This window comes from Nomascus leucogenys, chromosome 12 (assembly GCF_006542625.1).
Source record: "Nomascus leucogenys isolate Asia chromosome 12, Asia_NLE_v1, whole genome shotgun sequence".
NCBI lineage: Eukaryota > Metazoa > Chordata > Mammalia > Primates > Hylobatidae > Nomascus > Nomascus leucogenys.
In genome coordinates, this window is record NC_044392.1 from 42,988,995 (window position 1) to 43,008,754 (window position 19,760).

The 19,760-nt window shown below is 40.7% G+C and overlaps 1 protein-coding gene across 15 annotated transcripts; it reads right to left on the minus strand.

Moving 5' to 3' along the window:
- Window positions 1–8,196: 8,196 nt before the first annotated feature.
- CD1E (CD1e molecule) lies at window positions 8,197–12,666 on the minus strand. Of its 15 annotated transcripts, XM_030824155.1 has the most exons (8): window positions 12,207–12,362; window positions 11,687–11,787; window positions 11,063–11,359; window positions 10,167–10,436; window positions 9,627–9,905; window positions 9,155–9,248; window positions 8,856–9,020; window positions 8,197–8,427 (listed from the first exon to the last, which is right to left on the minus strand). In XM_030824155.1, the coding sequence occupies exons 2-8, from the start codon at window positions 11,742–11,744 to the stop codon at window positions 8,406–8,408; spliced, it is 1,185 nt and encodes a 394-aa protein (XP_030680015.1). In that variant the 5' UTR covers window positions 11,745–11,787; window positions 12,207–12,362; the 3' UTR covers window positions 8,197–8,405. The 15 variants fall into 15 exon arrangements, with proteins under 15 accessions (XP_030680015.1, XP_003258702.2, XP_003258704.1 ...); XM_003258654.4 differs by having other exon boundaries at window positions 8,197–8,984; window positions 9,792–9,905; window positions 11,687–12,666; XM_003258656.4 differs by having other exon boundaries at window positions 8,197–9,020; window positions 9,731–9,905; window positions 11,687–12,666.
- Window positions 12,667–19,760: the final 7,094 nt, after the last annotated feature.

Consider the following 19,760-nt stretch of genomic DNA (forward strand, 5'->3'; position numbering starts at 1 on the left):
CCACATCATCCAAAGAGAAAAATAAGGACAAATTAACCAAAGACTAGGACCTGCCTGAATTTGACAAATTGACCACATCAAACCCATGGCCCCTAGCCACAAGCACTCGTGGTGCCTTGCCACTATTGACACCTATTCAGGCTATGGTATTACTATTACAGCCCAAAATGTGGATGCTAGAATCACTATAGCCCCCTTTGAAAAAAACTGTGTCATGTTTATAGATAATATATGAGGCTTTACTCTGACCAAGGAACATCTTTCACTGCCCAAGCAAAACAACAGTGGATGCACTCTCATAAAATGCAATGGGCTTATTATGTGCACTCTTACTTGCAAGTCAATTGAACCATCAAACAATGAAACAATTAAAAATAGGACAATTCATCAAACAATGAAACAATTAAAAATAGACTGTAACAATTAAAAACAGGAGAACAAATAAGGCTTGCTAGAGGGGTGGTACCCACATCTGGCTAGGACAGCGTGGACACTAAACACTGCACTCGACTGCAGGGGGAAGAGGATACTGCAATGCATGTTGGGAAACACTGAGCTTTGTGTTTGATATGGTGGATGTCATGGTAGATCAGGCAGCCATTTGATTAGACTGTGTATTAGTCTGTTTTCATGCTGCTGATAAAGACATACTCAAGACTGGGTAATTTGTAAAGAAAAAGAGGTTTAATGGATTCACAGTTCCATGTGGCTGAGGAGGCCTCATAATCATGGTGGAAGATGAAGGAAGAGCAAAAAGACTTCTTACATCATGGCAGGCAAGAGAGGACTTGTGCAGGGGAACTCCTCTTTATAAATCCATCAGATCTCATGAGACTTATTCACTATCATGAGAACAGCATGGGAAAGACCTGCCCCCGTGATCCAATTACCTCCCACCAGGTCCCTCCCACAGCATGTGGGGATTAGGGGAGCTACAATTCAAGATGAGATTTGTGTGGGGACGCAGCCAAGCCATATCAGGCTGGGACTTCAAAATCTCAAACTCAGTATTCCCAACCATTTTTTTTTCCTTTTTCTTTCCGCTTAGATCGCAAGTCTTAGAGATGGTTTGCAGTTCAGGTTGCCATTGTACCCCAAATACCACCTTTCTGACTCTAATCTGAAGGCAATACTTACTCCTGGAGTCCTCCTTTTTATGGGATTGTACTGGGGTGGGCAATGGAACCCAGGAGTGTCAGGGTGCTAAGATCACTCTAGAGGCACTGGGAAATCCAATTTTTCCATTCTCATGGGTGACATTAACTAACACGTCAAGTTTGTGCAGGGTGTGACCTTCCTTTCTGGACTGGATATTCAAGTCCAAAAGATCTGGGTCAAGTAATAAGGACAATGAGTACCCACAGAGGTAGTAGCCTCAGGACTGGGACAGACAGCCTGGGTTGCAATACTTGGACTTCTAGCACCCTAACTAACAGACAGGAATGCCTCCAGCCACTGGAAGTACCAGAAGCAGGTAGTCAGTAGGGATACTAATCTCTCTCCCTTTTGTTCCTTAAAAATACCCAGTGTGTTATGGGTATAATAATGTAGTTGGAGTGCCTGGATTGACAACACATTGGTGAAGATCAGCCCAGCAGTAGCAGCAGGTGGAGATTTGAAGGGTTGTTGCATCTGCCACCCACACATTCAGAACGTTTCCTCTGAATTTCCTCTAATAGTCCATGTGTGGCCCATCACCAGCCTGATAGGATTTCTAATGGTCATCAGAGGTTCCAGTCAAAGAGTGACACCCTCAGTGCAGTTCAAATATGCAGGGCACCCAATACTCCATGCATGAAGCTTACCTCTTCCACAGACATAAAATCAGAGGTTAAAAAAAAATCAAAGGCAAATTAAACATCACAGATAGTATGGGAAGGTCCATACATTGGACAACTTTACCCTGCCACCTAACTCATGGTTAAATCAAACAAAGCTTTGTACAGTTGGACTACAGACTCTTAACACAACTGCTCCCTGACCAGTGTTACATGTGCTCCCCTGGATTATATGTTCCTCTGTGGGGCATACTAGACTTCGGAGTGCCTGTCACCCTCACATGGGCATGCTGCTTGGGAATGTGAGGATCTCACATGTTTTTTCAAAATGACGCTAAATTGGAAGTATCCACATTTCTGAAACATCACAGGGTTGCCTGAGACACCCTGCCAGGTGGACAAACTGACAACTGGCTCTATTCTACTGTCTGTGTCCTCAAATCCAACATAGGCATACATATCCTGGAAAAACAATACACACTTTGCCATTGATGGTGGTGGAGTTAGTTAACACTGCTGCCTGAGCCATCTAAGAAAAAGAGTCACTAAATTCACTAGCCAAGGGGGTGATGGATAACTGAATAGCCTTCAGTTATCTGCTGGCAGAACAGGGTGTTAGTTGTGTTATGGCCAACACTGCTTGCTATGTGTATATCAATAATTCAGGGAGGGTAGAAACCAAGCTGAATATCCACACTCAGTGAGGTCCTTGTCAGCTATGTATCCACAGTCCACCCAGACTCATTTTTTAGCTCTTTGTTTACCTTAATCCAAGCACTTGGGATTTCTGATGAGAACCGTTCTCCTGCTTTTGGTTCCCCTGTCGACTCTGGTAAAGTGCTCTTTCAAAATAAAAGAGGCTCTTTGAGCAAACTGCATCTGCACAAGTTGTTCAGGGGTCCCATGGGACCCAACTACACCTCCACATCAAGGTGGGCGATTTGATATGTTTTATCTGCTGTTTCAGTGGCCAGACAAGAGTCGGGATGGGCTGAAAGGAAAGGTGGTCTTATGCATGTGGTCTTTCAACTCCATGACTTGGCCACATAAGAATGGGCCTTAGGCCTGGAACATTTTCTTACCAGGAGACAAAGCTTTTTCCAGGGCTATTTTCTTATGTGGGAAAATCTTTCCCTATTTTAGACTCAATGTGTGCTCCTCCATTTTGCTTCAGTGTGTGCATAAATTGCCCATTTTGTAGCACACTCCCTGCTTTCAATATTTCAGGCTCCAAGGGGAAAAGGAAAGGGTCCTTCTGCTGCAGCACAAGAGAGATGTATACAGGCCAACTGTGTGGGCTGCCAGGAGGGACCCACAGACCAAGGGGGACTGACACACACTATTGAAAGTGATTTTGCTCTATCTCTTCTCTATGTAAGTAAAGTGTCATCCTATCCAGGACCTGACTGTGTTGTGTTTTTCTTGGAAACTCTGATATCAAGATGCATTGGGCAGAAGTGTTTGGACTTCTATTCCTGGTGGTTGGCATGGTGATGATCTTTGCTACTCTCCATGTAGTTGGAGTCCTCCTCCAACAATGGTAACTGGTGCATAGGGTTCTGTTCAACAATGACCATCTATGATTAATTGTAGGACTCCTTTTTCACTTGATGATTTTATAGATAATTATTGCTGGTAAAGAATCTCCCTGTATTCATTTCAATATATACATTTTTATGATTACTGTGCTTATTATTTCCTCTCTTTAGTCTTGCCTGCTTATGCAAACAAATATGCATATGAATTACCCATAATCAATAGAATGGTGTGTATATATATATATAAAACACTACTATTTATTAAAATGATAAAAATTAAACATACTATAACATTCAAACAAATTTGCTTGGAAACTCAATATTTTTATTTCGTATTTTAGAATGACTGTTCTTTATTTGAAGAATGTTGGTAATCTAAATTTTTTCTTGACACAAGAAATAGAACCCACTACCTCCCTTGATGGAATTTCTCTTTTCTTTAAATGTATAACCTGGGCACTGGAGTGCATACATATGATATATAGTGGTAAGCAAGGCACTTACATTAAGAGTGACAGAAATTGAGAATATTTTTTAGGTATTTTAACAAATTGAGTTTATGTTAATCCTTTGCAACCTGTGTAATTACTGCTATGACTCAACTAGCTGATTTGGCCAGTCAACCAAAACTGAAGGAAAAGTTGCTAAGAGATTCTTCACTGAAACCCAAGAGTTGGATGAGAGTCAGAATCTGATGTTATTGTACATAGAGGCTATAAGAAGACAACACAAGCCAAGCAACTTCCGGAAATGGGTATCAAATGAGTCAAAGAAAGGAAGCATAGCCCATACCCCATGTCTCTGTATGGAGCATCCCTACATAAAGCCATCTGAGGACTGGGCAGAAGCTTTGGAGAAATAGGTGGTAGCTACCCTTGGAATCAATATCATCTTCTTGCCATGGGCACCAGCATTTATGAAGCTGTTCCAAGCAACCCTGAGAACAGCAGACAGCTGGCAAAGCGAAGCATGAACTGGAGAGGAATAAACAAAGCAGGTGTTACTTGGTAACTGATGCTGAAAGACTGGGTTGTAAGCACAGGTGAGGCATACTTTTAGTGGGGATAAGTTTGCACTTGTGAAGATAAGCAGATTGGGATCACTGTAATTTGAATGTAGATATAATCATGTCCCATTTTGTAGTCGCAGATGGCAAACCCAGGTGACACTTGTGTTTAAGAACTTATCTCCTTTTGTTAACCACAGTATTAAGGTAGAATTGACATGTAAAAATCTGTTAATGTTTAATGTATATAACTCAGTGAGTATAAAGGTAAGTATATGCCCATAATAACATCACCACTATCAAAGCTCTAAGTCTCTTCACGCCCCCTTTATTAGTAATAGTAATGTTTTGTGTATATTGTAAGAACACTTAACACAAGATCTCTCTTAGCAAATGTTAAGAATGCAATAGAGCATTGTTAGCCATAGGTACTGTGCTGTATAGTAGATCTCCAGAACTTATTTATCTTACATACTTTGTGCCCATTGACCACAATCTCTCCATTGACTCCTCCCCTTAGGCCCTGACAACCACTATTCTACTCTCTGCTTCTTGGAACTCATCTCCTTTTACCTAACATCTGTTATACATTTATTTAAAACCCTGCAATGGCTTTTAATCACTGTACAATAGCCTATAAGGCCCCTTTGTGATCTGACTCCAACTCACTGGCCTCATTTCCTATGTTCTCTATCGCTTACTCCAATCCATCTACACTGGAATTCTCACAAGTTTTAGAAAACAGCCATTACAATGCTGCTTTTCTTCATGGTTCCTTTGCCTGAAATGTTCTTACCCCAGATACTGCATGACTTGTGTTTGTTCTTGCTTTAGTTCCCTTCTCAAAGGCCACATTCTCAGAGTGGCCCATTCTGTCCACAAATTTTGAAATAATAAATAATTTCTCTCTGATTCCTTTCCCCTGATTCAGTTATGAATCTTAATATGTCATCACCTTAATATAATATCTTTGTTTACTTATTGTCTCTCTTTCCAGCCCCTCCACTACCAATGTAAGTTCTGTGAAGACAGGGTAATTTATTCTTGTGTCTTTAATGCATTTCGTTACCATAATAGCATTTATCACATAACAAGCTTCCAATAGTTATTTAGCGAAAGTGTAGTGTAGTAGTTAAAGCAAGAATTTTGGAGCAAAATTACCTACATACTCACTAATTATGTAACTTCTGTCTCCTCATATATAAAATGGGAATAATATTATATGCTCAGGATTGATAAGAAGATTACATGAGTTAATATGTATAAAGTATGGAGAAGAGTGCCTGGTCTACAGCAGATCCCATTCAAATGATTTTTATTGTTCAATCAGCTTTTACTATAAAACAAATACTTCTCTTATTTGCTGTAATAAGAGTTCATGCTCAATATGTGATCATTATTGAATTGTTGATAATGGGATTAGTAATTTGCATTACATCTTTGGCAGTGGTGTTCACACCTGGGTCAGGATCAAGGAAGAGGGAATGGATCATAAAAAAACTTATAAAGAAGGCTTTGGTAACTTGCTATTCAGGAAGAATAATGAAGCAAACAGAAGAAAGTTTGAATCTTGAGAAACTAGTAAGATAATGGAACCATTTACATAAGGAAGTGAGAATGAGAAAATGGTTAACGAGGAAAGATTATGAACTAGTTCTAACTCCTTAAGAGTAAAGTCTAAGTTTCAAAAATCTATAGGTACCTTCTACGCGTAACCTGAAGAAGGAGTCATGTGCCCTTAACTATACCTACTCATCTGAACACAAGCTCCAGAGCAGGTGCTGCATCTTTCTTCGTTTGCAGGTGATATGCCTGGAGGCCTGGACCCCTGTTTCAGTTTATGTTGCTCCACTTATCAAGTCTCCCATATCCTCAGCTTATCTCATTCATTAGATAGAAGATAGCAGACAGGTTAAGTCACGGTTTATCCAGGGCATGTGGCTACTGCACTCTTCTGAGCTTTGGCCCCAGCATATTCTGATTCCACCAGTCCCACTGCATTCTCCCTCAAACAATGAATGCTATTTCTAGAGAAATTTAGCAATCATCAAGAATACCTCCTCCATCTTTTTATCCAAAACTACCTACTTTCATTCCTACTGTATTTGTATTTACAACAGAATGCAGAAAGCTCCAGATGTGTACTATCAGCAAAGCAGATTACCTTCTTTGTTTTATACCTGGTGGGAATGGAAATTGGTATACTTAGCTATTGAAAAAAACTACCCTGGTCTTCTAGAATAAGTCCCGTGTCCCAGAGTTTCAGCCAGAATGAAGTGGTTAATAGTATTAGGTAACATGCTGTCTTGGGGGCAATTTAGCAACATATTTTGCTCCTAAGTACACCATCATCCAGGAGTTGTAATGAAAATACCCAGCCCAAAGGTTTACCACACTACAGGGAAGACCTAGAGCTTTTCTGACACTATTATGGACTGATATTTAAACTTCCTCAAGTCCTGTTGAGCTGATATTTCTTGCAACATGATTATTTGTCCTCTGGCTCTTTTTTTAACCCTTCTATGTCAATTTATGGGGAAGAAGGATGTATATGTGCAGGCAGCCCAGATCTATTGTCTCCGGAGGTATAGCTTGGGCCTCACCCACACCTTGTGCCAAAAACGGAAAGATTCCTACTTGAACCTCTTCATTTTAATAGAGGTCCTCCCCTGTAGAGTTATACCACATGATAGAACCCTAACCTTTCATCATTTGTTGCTCCAAACAACCCTTTAAGATTCTACCTTCCTCTCCTGACTCTAGTGGCCTGACTCTAGATAGACTGATTGGATGTGCCGTATGGAAGGTGATGGACTCTCAACAGTGAAAATGCTGGCCTCCATACCTTGTTCATGAGTAAGAGTGCAGCCCAGATGTGTGATCATGGGACCCTTGCTGATTACTTGAAAATGCCCAGCATGAAGTTTATAACTTCCACTAAGAAATCTGCACAACCGGCTGGGCGCGGTGGCTCACGCTTGTAATCCCAGCACTTTGGGAGGCCAAGGTGGGCAGATCACGAGGTCAGCAGATCGAGACCATCCTGGCTAACATGGCGAAACCCCGTCTCTAATAAAAGTAAAAAAAAAAAAAATAGCCGGGCGTGGTGGCGGGTGCCTGTAGTTCCAGCTACTTGGGAGGCTGAGGCAGGAGAATGGCGTGAACCCGGGAGGCAGAGCTTGCAGTGAGCCGACACCGTGCCACTGCACTCCAGCCTGGCCAACAGGGCGAGACTCTGTCTCAAAAAAAAAAAAAAAAGAAAAGAAAAGACATGAAATATAACAACCTGCTCAATTATTCCATCCAAGGGAGGGGTTGACTGGACATGTATATAAACACTGCACTTCTACCAGATTCCTGCTCTCCAGTGGGCTCAACCAAATGTATCTCAAATGAAGTAAATTATGTGAATGTAAGAATCCATATAAAAATTAAAGAAAAACAAACTGTAAATAATAATAATGATAAGCCACACTAATAAATAAAAACAAGAATATAACTTAACTGGCATCCAATCACTCTTTTGCTTCATTGCCTTAGCTCTGGCTCAAACCCTATGTCCTCTTTCTAATTGCTCAAAATATGAATTTCTCCCATGAATATGCACATCCACGGAGACACACATAGATACACATGGCTCAGGGAAGTAGGAATGCCAGTTCAAACCTGTCCTCACTTTGACAGGAGATAGCCCTTATGTTATTATTTTCCTAAATATCCCTGAAGATTCATTAACATTCCAATCACTGTGGAGTCTTAGGCATTCATCTGCCTCCTTCACCTCTGGTGAGAGACGAGAGAGGAAGAGTTTTAGTAAGAACACAGTCAAATGATGCAGAGATATCAGAGAGGGAATGGAGTAAAACAACATCACTTGATCTGACAACAAATTTATTTCAGTCAGCATTTATTGAGAAATATTACATTCAGACTGAATGAGTTATTTAATTTGTGGGGTCAGTGAAAAATGAAAATACAATATCTCTTGTTTGAAAATGACTAAGGATTCCAAGATGACAACAGCAGAGCATTAAATCTAGCATGGGTTCCTGCAGAGCATACGATTCCATGTGTCTGCACAGGTCACATGCTTATGAAGCTGGTCCTGAATTCAGATAAGATTTTTGGTCATGAATACAGACACAAATACCTAAATCCTACTTTCAAGCAACTGAGATTTAAAAAAAAAAAAGAGCAAAAACCTAAGTAACTACTGTTCAGCGTAGGAAGAGATGAATGTGCTTGTGAAGATCAGTTCAATTTGGGGAGTACAGAAGAGCTCTCAATTGGGTGATCCTGGGAATCCATGAAAAAGAAGTATCTGGATTATAGTTTGAAAAATCAACAATGGTGGATATGTAGCCAAAGCAGGAAAAAAAATCTCTGGAAGATGGGGAAAAAAGTATTCCTAAAGGGTCAGTATCTTTACTAGTACAAACTGTTTAAATAAAAGCATGCTTCCCTTATGGGACATGGACGGTGTTTAAGAAGATGCAGACAAGGATTTTATGTATAAGGTAAAGCAAATGTCACCAGAGTTGGTTTAGGCGTGTCTTCCACTTCTTCAATACTCTGTTTTTGAACCACGATACTTGTGCCAAGCAGAACTGATGTCTTGAATTCTTGGTTTCCTGGGTGTTGGCTCCCATGAGAAAGACAGGGCTGGGTGTGTGGGGAGAAAGAACATTCTTATTTGAACTGTGAGAAAAGAGGAAGATATTAATCTCAAAGAAAGGAAATAAAGGGGAAAGGCAGAGAAAAAAAAAGAAGATAGAGGAAAAAAGAATCAGTTGATTACAGGCTGAAGAAACAAAGAACAAGAAAAAACTCACCTCTGTTTTTTTAATCGTGAGTCAACTACAACCAATATGACCAGGGTAACTATCACAGTCAAACAGATCAGGATGAGAAAGATGGAATATCCACCTGGTTGGGGATAGAATAAGAACACCAACCCTAAAATACTCTATTCCACCAAGCTGAGATTTCCCATTTCACAAGGGTGGGACCTTCCTAGAGTTTTCATCTGTGTTTTCCAGAGCCCTCATTTCAATTCCTCCTGATCCTTTGTCTGTGATCTCCCACTAAATCACTAGTTCCTCCTCCTTTTCTGTTAGTATGTCTAACTCTCTACTTCCATTTTCTTAAAATTTAACTACTGTCGTACTCTATCCTTCTTTATTTTGATTGTCCCAGTTTTACCCTTCTTGTGCCTAGCATTCCTACCCATTTCCTCAGCCCCCACACTCAAAAGCCCCAGGGCTACTTTCATTATTTCCCAGCAGAGCCTCGGCTGTTTCTCACCCCAATGGATGATTAGATCATGGCCCTCTAGACTGCTGTGTTTCACCCGACAGGCCAGGCCAGCTGCCTCCCCAGCTGCCACATCCAGGGTTGCTCGGAGATACCATGTCTCATCAGCATTAGGCAGGACGTCTCCTCGCTGAGTGCCCCGCTGCTCCTGCTCACCCCGCATCCACATCACCCACATGGGCTTTGGGTAGAATCCTGAGACATGGCACACAAGCTGCAGACGGCCAGCGCCAGGACTGGGGCCACGGGACAGCCAGGCCTGTGGCTTCACTAGGAAGAAGAAGATAGAAAAAAAATGGAATTTTGAAGGGCACCCCAGGCCAGAGCTCAGAAACTCAGGTGCCTTTGTAATAATACTAAGAGTGATTTAATAATCACTTCTTTCTCTTGTCTAAGAAACAGTCCTGAACCCACACATCTCATTCTCTAGTCTCTCACTATGTCTTTCAAAATGATGATGAGAGGCAAATTCAAATACGAGAGTTATAGTACTAGGAACAAGAGGGGAGAGAGAGAGAGAGTTGGGCTCACCTTTCCGTTTCAGTTCTGACTCCCCTGCTTCCATGAGCCCCGCTAGAAATCGAGGGCAGGTGTGCCCAAGAAGGCTTTGCAGTATTTCCTTAATATCTAGGTAGCGATTGAGCACTTTACAGACGTTCTGGGCCCGGATCCCTGCTCCTGGAGATGGCTCCCAGGAAATTCCTTGGAAACTCAGGAAATCTGATCCTTGATATGCCATGTTTAAGAAGATTTGTGGGGCATTCATTCTACAGCCAGCTAATATCTGGATCTCGAAGGGATCTGAGAGTGGACAGGGACGAGAGATCAATACGGAAAGAATGACAAGGAAGAAAAACAAACAATTTAGAGAGTAAAGAGATTCAAGGGAAGAAAATTTTGCTGGGAAATCATATGGAGACTAGAGTTTACTGGCAAAGGGGAAGAAAATTTGTGGGAAGAAAATTTGAAGATAATAAAGATACTTTGAAATAACTAATGAGAAAGTGGTAGATGGGAAGGCTATCAGGAAGACAGAAGATTGGTCGTAAATAATTCACGTGAAAGTGGTTAGGTATAGGCCAGTCCATGTCAACACTCAGGCAAAGGATAAAGAAGGGCAGAAAGAGGGTTGAGAAAGGCTGAGTCTGAGGGCAGGAATGAGGGGCAGAAGATCCAGAGGAGACAATCATTCCAAAGAGCCAGACATGAAGCTATATTCATGTTGAGATATGTACATGCAGGCCCTTTTGTGTATATGGTGGAGTGTGGGTGGTGGTGAAGGGTGAAGCAGAGGAGGGAGTGGGAGCCAGAGAGTGGGGAACAAGGTTAGTAAGGTTAAATGATGGTCAGAGTCTATATACTATCTTCCACTTTGGAAAATAGTTGGTTTTCCCAGGCAAATTATCAGCTTAGAGCAACGAACTTACATTCAAGCTGAAATTGACCAGCAGAAGCTTGTACTATCCAGATAAAACTGTGGAAGTATAACTGGAACAGTGACTGTAAGTTTTTCAGCTCCTGCTTGCTGAAGTTTCCATGGGACCAGGGCTTCAGAAAGCGGATGGTGCCCAAGACAGTGTCCCAGCCATGAGTCTGCAGGTCACCCAGCCATCCTGAGCCCTCACTGTGTGCCCAGCTGTGGTTGGCAAAGGAGGAAGTTTGGAGCATGCGGAAGGACAGGGGCTCCTCTGCTGCTAGACGATAGGATTGTAGAGCCTGGGGGGCTGAGAGAGAGGGAAATGACAAGTAGAGAGAATGTAAAGGGATGGGAAAAGTGATGCCAAAGGGAAAAAAGGAACCCAGAGATGAGAGATAGTTAGGCAGCTTGCATGTACTCCAATACCCTTTTCCTCTGGGGCCTGCTTCCTTTCTCCAAAATCAGAGACAAAAACTGAGACTGAGGGCAAGAATTCTCTGCCTGGAACTAGCCTGAAAGGCATACTCCAACATGCTAGAAGAGTACTGATCCCTTCCCCCAGGACCTCCCCAGAGCTTCCTCTCAGCCCTCTGGTGCCCTACCATAGGTAACTTTCCACTTGCACTCTTCTTACCTGCTGTATTTTCCCCAGGACAGCAGAGACCCTCAAAGAGGAGGAACAGGAGCAGCATTGAAGCTCTGTTAAAGGAAGGATTCCTTGGCAGGACACTAGCCCTCATAATTCAGATATCAGTACCCCTCTCCACACCCTCTTGCACTCTCATCTGACTTCCCTTGCTGTACAGACAGAAAAACCTCTCCCTCTGCTGACTTCCCTGTCAGAGAAGCCACACTGCCTCGCTTTGCCGCAGCCTCCCACGGGGTTTTTCATTTCCCTTCTGTCTCTCCCACTGTCTGGCTCCAGATTTTCTCCCTGCTCTTGTCTACATCCTCCTAACCTCCCTAATTGCACTAACTGCTGGAAAACGGTTCCTGGCTTAAAACAAAGTCTGTGGTCTGGCTAGAAAATGGAGTAGCTTTTGGCCTTGGAGAAATCAAATCCATACTTGGGTTGTCAATAATCTAATCTGTGAGAAGTGATGGTAGTCACTCAGTGGTGCGTAGTGACCTATCCACCAGTCTCCCACTTCTGCCTCTCTATGATCCTCTCCTCCGCCTGTATCTCTTCATTCTGCTCTTGATCATGATCAGAAGACACTCAGCATCCTGGATGTAGCTGCATCATAAGCAGGCAACCCTCCATAATCCAACTCTCCATGCTGCTGAAAAAGGAGCAGCAATGGCAATGCAGATTATCAGAAAATCTAAAGAAAGCTCCTTTTTGTTCAGTTTCCCCAGTCAAGCCAACTGTCACTGTTAAAGTGGTCCATGAGTGGGCTTGACCTGGAAGTGGTGAGCTAGAGGGCAGGTAGATTTCACCCACGTTTTACAGGTGGGTCTGGAGGAAATACATAGCGGACTTGGATCCCCATCCCTACCCAAACGAAGAGAGCATGTCCGGAAGTCTGTGGGCCAGCTTCGCCCTGGGTATGAAGAAAGACTCAGGGGAGGCATGAAGCTTCTCATTAGTTCATGGCCTGAGAGCATTGGCTTCCCCTTGCTTGCTTGCGTTCAGTTAGAGAGCAGTTTTGGTGGACACAGGGAAGTACCTTTAGAGGACTGAAGGGTTCACTGGAGTTAACTGAGTCTTTATTTTTGTTTCTTTTTCATTGGTATTTGTTGTGACACTCTGAAGGCAGTTGAAATAACATTCCTTTGTTTGGTTTTTATACATTTGTTCAACTGACATTTATTCAGAGCCCACCTATGACCAAAAACAATTGCCAGGCCCTAAGATACCAGAGGTAGACATCTTTAGGAAAAAAAAAACAAAATTCAACCCCAAACCTCTACTTTTCTTATAGAGTGAATATACTGAATGGTGGTCAGAATTATTGAAAAAGGTCCAAACCTAGTTTCATCTTTTTATCATTTCTAAATTCTAAGGTTAAAGAAAGATAAAAAGTTTCCTTGTTTCCTGAGTAGAATGTCTACATTTATTTTTAATACTCTTTCTTTTCTACAAATACATTCAAAGCTATAAGTTGCTATGTAAATCTATCTGTAAATCACTATGTAAATCCAAAATTGGTTTCATAATAAAATTATGAACAGTAAACAAAGATAAATATTCAGGAGAATATATACTAACCTACAAAAACCATAATACATAATAAAAAGATTGGAATGACCTATGCCAAACATCAATACTACAAGTAACTGTATTCATTAGAATTTTTGTTTTGTTTTGTTTTGTTTTTTTCCTGAGACGGAGTCTTGCTGTCTTGCTCTGTTGCCCAGGCTGCAGTGCAGCCGCACGATGTCGGCTCATTGCAACCTCCGACTCCCTGGTTCAAACCACTCTCCTACCTCAGCCTCCCGAGCAGCTGGGATGACAGGCAAGCGCCACCATGCCCATCTAATTTTTGTATTTTTAGTAGAGACAGGGTTTCATCATGTTGACCAAGACGGTCTCAATCTCCTGACCTCGTGATCCACCTGCCTCGGCCTCCCAAAGTGCTGAGATTACAGGCTTGAGCAAACGTGCCCCGCCCATTAGAATTTTTAAATCAGGCCAGGCACAGTGGCTCATGCCTGTAATCCCAGCACTTTGGGAGACCAAGGCAGGAGAATTCGAGACCAGCCTTGCCAACATGGTGAAACCCTGTCTCTACCAAAAAAAGTAAAAATTAGCCGGGTGCCATGGTGTGCACCTGTAATTTCAGCTACTCAGGAGGCTGAGGCAGGAGAATTGCTTGAGCCTAGGAGGTGGAGATTGCAGGGAGCTGAGATTGTGCCACTGTACTCCAGCCTAGGCAAGAGAGCGAGACTCTGTTTCAAAAAAAAAGAGGGAGAATTTTAAAATCTTTTGCAAAGTAAAATAAAGCAAAGTATAATTAGAGAATAAAACAATGCTGTTATTCCACAAAAAATTGCACTTTTATATAAGTAAAGATAACCACACCCTAGTTTTTAAGTTTGAGGTTACAGAATTCACAGATGACTGCAAATTACTGAGCAAAGTAGAAACCCTTCTCTACTAAAAATACAAAAAAAAATAGCAGGGCGTGGTGGCACGTGCCTATAGTCCCAGCTATTCAGGAGGCTGAGGCAAGAGAATCGCTTGAACCTGGGAGGCAGAGGTTGCAGTGAGCCAAGATTGTGCCACTACACTCCAGCCTGGGCAACAGAGCAAGACTCCGTCTCAAAAAAAAAAACAAAATTCCATCAGTGCCTAACCACATTTTTTACTAAAAATACTTAGTGTCTGTGGCCAGAGGTCTCTTTTAAAAAGAAATTCCCCCTCCCATGTTTTCCTGAGGCTGCCCCAGTCACATTCGCAGATCCCGTTTTGCCAAAACCAGAAAATTCTCTCAAAACATATTATAAGATGTGACTTTGGACAAATTAATCTTTCTATGTAAGAAATTTATGGGAGATAAATCATTAAAATTGATTTAAAATAAAATTTTTGAGTACATTTGTACAAATGTAAGAAAATGTTCCATCTGCTAATTTTTTTTCAAAGAATTTAAATAAGAGTTTTATTCTTTTGGCTTATTTTCAGGAAAGATTGCAATTTCTACATACTTATTTTCTTGTTTGTGTATACTTACATTTCTTTAACATTTATTCAAATATATTTTTCAGCTTTAGTAAGGTACAACCAACAAATAAAAATTGAGTATAAAAAAGTATTTATTGCCACTGAGCTGTACATTTTAAAATGGTAAAGATGATAAATTATATATTTATATTCTACCTTAATTTTTTTAAATTGGGTATACTTAAGGTACACAACATGATGTTATCATATATGTATATACTGTGAAGTAATCACCACAGTCAAGTTATTACCATATCCGTCACTTCACATAGTTACAATTTTTCTTTTTTTTTTCTTTTTGAGACAGATTCTCGCTCTGTCACCCAGGCTGGAGTGCAGTGGCATGATCTCGGCTCACTGCAAGCTCCGCCTCCCGGGTTCACACCATTCTCCTGCCTCAGCCTCCCGAGTAGCTGGGACTATAGGCGCCCGCCACTACACCCGGCTAATTTTTTTTTATTTTTTATTTTTATTTTTTGTATTTTTAGTAGAGATGGAGTTTCACAGTGTTAGCCAGGATGGTCTCGATCTCCTGACCTTGTGATCCGCCTGCCTCAGCCTCCCAAAGTGCTGGGATTACAGGCGTGAGCCACCGTGCCCAGCCATTTTTTCTTATTTTTTATAGTGAGAACATCTAAGATCCTCCCTCTTAGCAATTCAAATACTACACAATAGAGTATTGTTCACTATAGTCACATTGCCGTACATTAGACCTCCAGAACTTATCTTGCATAACTGGAACTATCTACCTTTTACCAACATCTCCTCACTTCTCCCTTACTCCGATCCCTGGAAATACCCATTCTATTCTCTGTTTCCATGAGTTTGACTACTTTCGAATCCGCACACAAGCAAGATTATGCAGCATTTGTCTTTCTGTTTCTGGCTTATTTCACTTCGCATAATGTCCTCCAGTTTCACCTGTGTTGTTACAAATGGCAGGATTTTCTTTTTAAAGATTGAATAACATCCATTATATATATCAAATTTTATTTATCCATTCATATGTCAATAAACATTTGGTTTTTTTTCACATTTTTGCTATTGTGAATAGGGCTGCAATGAACATGAGAGTGCAGATAGCTCTTTGAGACAGTGATTCTATTTCCTTTGGACATATTTACAAAAGTGGGGTTGCTGGAACATATGGTAATTCTATTTTTAATTTTTTGAGGCATCTCCATACTGTTTGCCATAATGGATATACCAATTTACATGGCTACCAAAAGAATACAAGGGTTCTTTTTTATCCACATCCTCATCAACACTTGTTATCTTTTGTATTTTTAACAATAGCCATCTTAACAGGTAGGAGCAGATATCTAACTATGGTTTTGATTTGCGTGTCTCTGATGATTAGTGATATTTAGCACCTTTTAATATATCTATTGGCTATTTGTATGCTTTTTTTAAGAAAAGTGTCTATTTAGATTCTTCATTCATTTTTGTTTAGGGTTTTGTTTTGTTTTGCTATTGTGTTGCATGAGTTCTTTGTGTATTTTGACTATTAAACCCTTATCAGATATATGGTTTGCAAATATTATCTTTTTCTTTTTTTTTTTTGATGGAGTTTCACTCTTGTTGCCCAGGTTGGAGTGCAGTGGCACGATCTCGGTTCACTGCAATCTCTGCCTCCCAGGTTTAAGCAATTCTTCTGCCTCAGCCTCCTGAGTAGCTGGGATTACAGGCACCTGCCACCACACCCGGCTAATTTTTTGTATTTTTAGTAGGGTTTCATCATGTTGGCCAGGCTGGTCTCAAACTCCTGACCTCAGGTGATCTGCTAACCTCGGCCTCCCAAAGTGCTGGGATTACAGGTGTGAGCCACGGTGCCCAGCCATTTGCACATATTTTCTCCCCTTCTGTAGGTTGTCTCATCACTCTATCGTCTCTTTTGCTGCACTGAAGCTTTTTAGTTTGAAACAATCCTGTTTGTCTATTTTTGCTTTTGTTGCTGGTGCTTTTGGTGTCATATCCAAAAAAAATCCCATAATAAAGGGCATATATGAAAATCCCACAGCTAACATCATAATCAATCTTTTCTCTAAGATCCAGGACAAGGCATGAATGTCCACTCTTGCTACTTCTATTCAACACAGTGGTAGAAGCCCTAGACAGAACAAGTAGACAACGCAAAGAAATAAAAGGCATCAAAATCTAAAGTAAAAGGTAAAATTATCTGTCTGCAGCAATAATCTACAAAATCGATATGATCTATAAAATCTACATGATGATGTACACAGAAAACCCTTAATACTCAACAAAAAAAAGATTAGAACTAATAAATTCAGTAAATATGCAGAACACAAAAATCAACACACAAATATCAATGGTGTTTCTATACACAATAAACTATCATGAAACGAAATTAAGAAAACAATCTCATTTATAGTAGCATAAAAAGAATAAAATAGGAATAAGCTTAATCAAAGAGGTGTGCAGGGGCTCACTCCTGTAATCCCAGCACTTTGGGAGGCCGAGGCGGGCAGATCATGAGGTCAAGGGATCGAGACCATCCTGGCCAAGATGGTGAAATCCCGTCTCTACTAAAAATACTAAAATTAGCTGGGTGTGGTGGCACTCACCTGTAATCCCAGCTACTCAGGAGGCTGAGGCAGGAGAATCGCTTGAACCCGGGAGGCAGAGGTTGCAGTGAGCCGAGATCACGCCACTGCACTCCAGCCTGGTGACAGAGTGAGACTGCATCTCAAAAAAAAAAAATTACAAAATATTAATGAAAGATATTAAAGTAGACACAGAAAAATGACAAAGAAAAAGTGGCCAAAGCACCAGTAATTGAAGGCGACATTACCCAAACCTGGGAATGGACTTGTAGAGGGAGCCATATATTGACCCCCATCTCCTCTTCCCAGAGCACTGCTGCAAACACGCTGAAAAACAAAACAAGTGTACAGCTGACTAAGAGACTATTTATCAGCCCTACTGTTAAGCACCATCTACTTGACTGCAGCCTGAAGTACACCACCAAACAAAAGTGCATTTCACCAACACTCATTGCCTGTGAAACCCACTGCAGGAAACTATCTGCAACCTAGGAACGTGTACAGAGCCTTGGCCCTCTGAAAGAACTCATTCTCAGATATACATATACATATAAACCTCATCCAAATGGCAACAAATTCAAAAAGAAAAAGAAGTGCCAGCTCCCTCACATGAGAAGGAATCAACACAATAACTCCAGCAATTCAAAAAGTCCGAGGTGTTTTGTTACCTTGAAAATGAACCTTAGCAATGAAACTAACCAGACTGAAATGTATGAAATGACAGTATAGGACTCAGAATCTGGATGATAAGGAAGCTCAACAAGATCTAATAAAGTTTAAATCCAGCATTTATAAGGAACTTAAATAAATTTACAAGAAAAAAGTCCCATCAAAAAGTGGGAAAAGGACATGAAAAGACACTTCTCAAAAGAAGACATACATGTGGCCAACAATCATATGAGAGAAAGCTCAACATCACTGATCATTAGAGAAATGCAAATCAAAACCACAATGAGATACCATCTCACATCAGTCAGAATGGCTATTATTAAAAAGTCCAAAAATAGCAGATGCTGGTGAAGTAGTGGAGAAAAAGGAACACTTATACACTGTTGGTGGGAGTATAAATTAGTTCAACCATTGTGGAAGACAGTGGGGGCAATTCCTCAAAGAGCTAAAAACAGAAATACCACTCAACCCAACAATGCCATTATTGGGTATATACCCAAGGGAATATAAATTGTTCTATTATAAAGACACATGCAGGTGAATGTTTATTGCAGCATTATTCATAATAGCGAAGACATGGAGTCAACCTAAATGTCCACCAATGATACACTGGATAAAGAAAATGTGGTATATATACACAATGGAATACTATGCAGCCACAAAAAGGAATGAGATAATGCCCTTTATAGGACATGGATGGAGCTAAATAAAGGCCATTATCCTTAGCAAACTACACAGGAACAGAAATCAAAATACCACATGTTCTCATAAGTGGAACTAAATGATGAGACTACATGGACACATAGAGGGGAACAACACACACTGGGGCCTATTGAAGGTTCCAGGGTAGGAGGAGGGAGAGGATCAGAAAAAAACAACTAGTGGGTACTAAGCCGAATACCTGGGTGATTAAATAATCTGTACAACAAACCTTCACGACAGAAGTTTATCTATGTAACAAGCCTGTGCAAGTACCCCTAAACTTAGGATAAAAGTGTTAAAAAAAAACAGAGACACGATTCAAATAAGCATAAGCAGAAATGGAAAAGGTGACATTACAACTGATCCCACAGAAATACAAAAGATCCCCAGAAACTACTATTAATACCTGTATGCACACAAACTATAAAATCTAGAGGAAATGGGTAAATTCCTGCAAACACATAATCTCTCAAGATAGAACCAGGAAGAAATTGAAACCATAAACAGAGCAATAACAAGTTCCATAACTGAATCAGCAATAAAAACTTACCAACCAAAAAAGTCCCTGGGCCATCAACAAACTAGGCATCAAAGGAACATACTCCAAAATAATAAAAGCCATATACAACAAACCCATAGCCAACATCATACTGAATGACCAAAAGCATTCCTCTTAAGAACTGGAACAAGACAAGGATGCCCACTCTCACTGCTCTTATTCAACATAGTACTGGAAGACCAAATCAAAGCAATCAGTCAAGAGAACAAAATGAAAAGCATCCAGATAGCTAAATAGGAAGTCAAATTATCTCTCTTCACTGATGATATAGTTTTATCTGTAGAAAACTCTAAAGATTCCACCAAAAGGCTCCTGGAGTGGATAAACAATTTCAATAAAACTTCAGATACAAAGTCAATGTACAAAAACTAGTAGCATTACTATACACCAATAACATTCAAGCTGAGAACCAAATAAAGAATGCAATTCCATTTGCAGTATCCACCAAAAAAAGTAAAATATCTATGAATACCTTTAACGAAAGGGGCAAAAGATCTCTCCAAAGAGAATTACAAAACACTGCTGAAAAAAATCATACAGGACACAA

Coding starts and splice junctions, on each gene's coding strand:
- CD1E (XM_003258652.4), bottom strand. CDS start 11,792: ATGAGGGCTAGTGTCCTGCCAAGGAATCCTTCCTTTAACAGAGCTTCA. Junction 11,360..11,686: donor TCCTGGGGAAAATACAGCAG/GTAAGAAGAGTG, acceptor CCTCTCTCTCAG/CCCCCCAGGCTCTACAATCC. Junction 9,249..9,626: donor TGATCTAATCATCCATTGGG/GTGAGAAACAGC, acceptor ATCCCCAACCAG/GTGGATATTCCATCTTTCTC.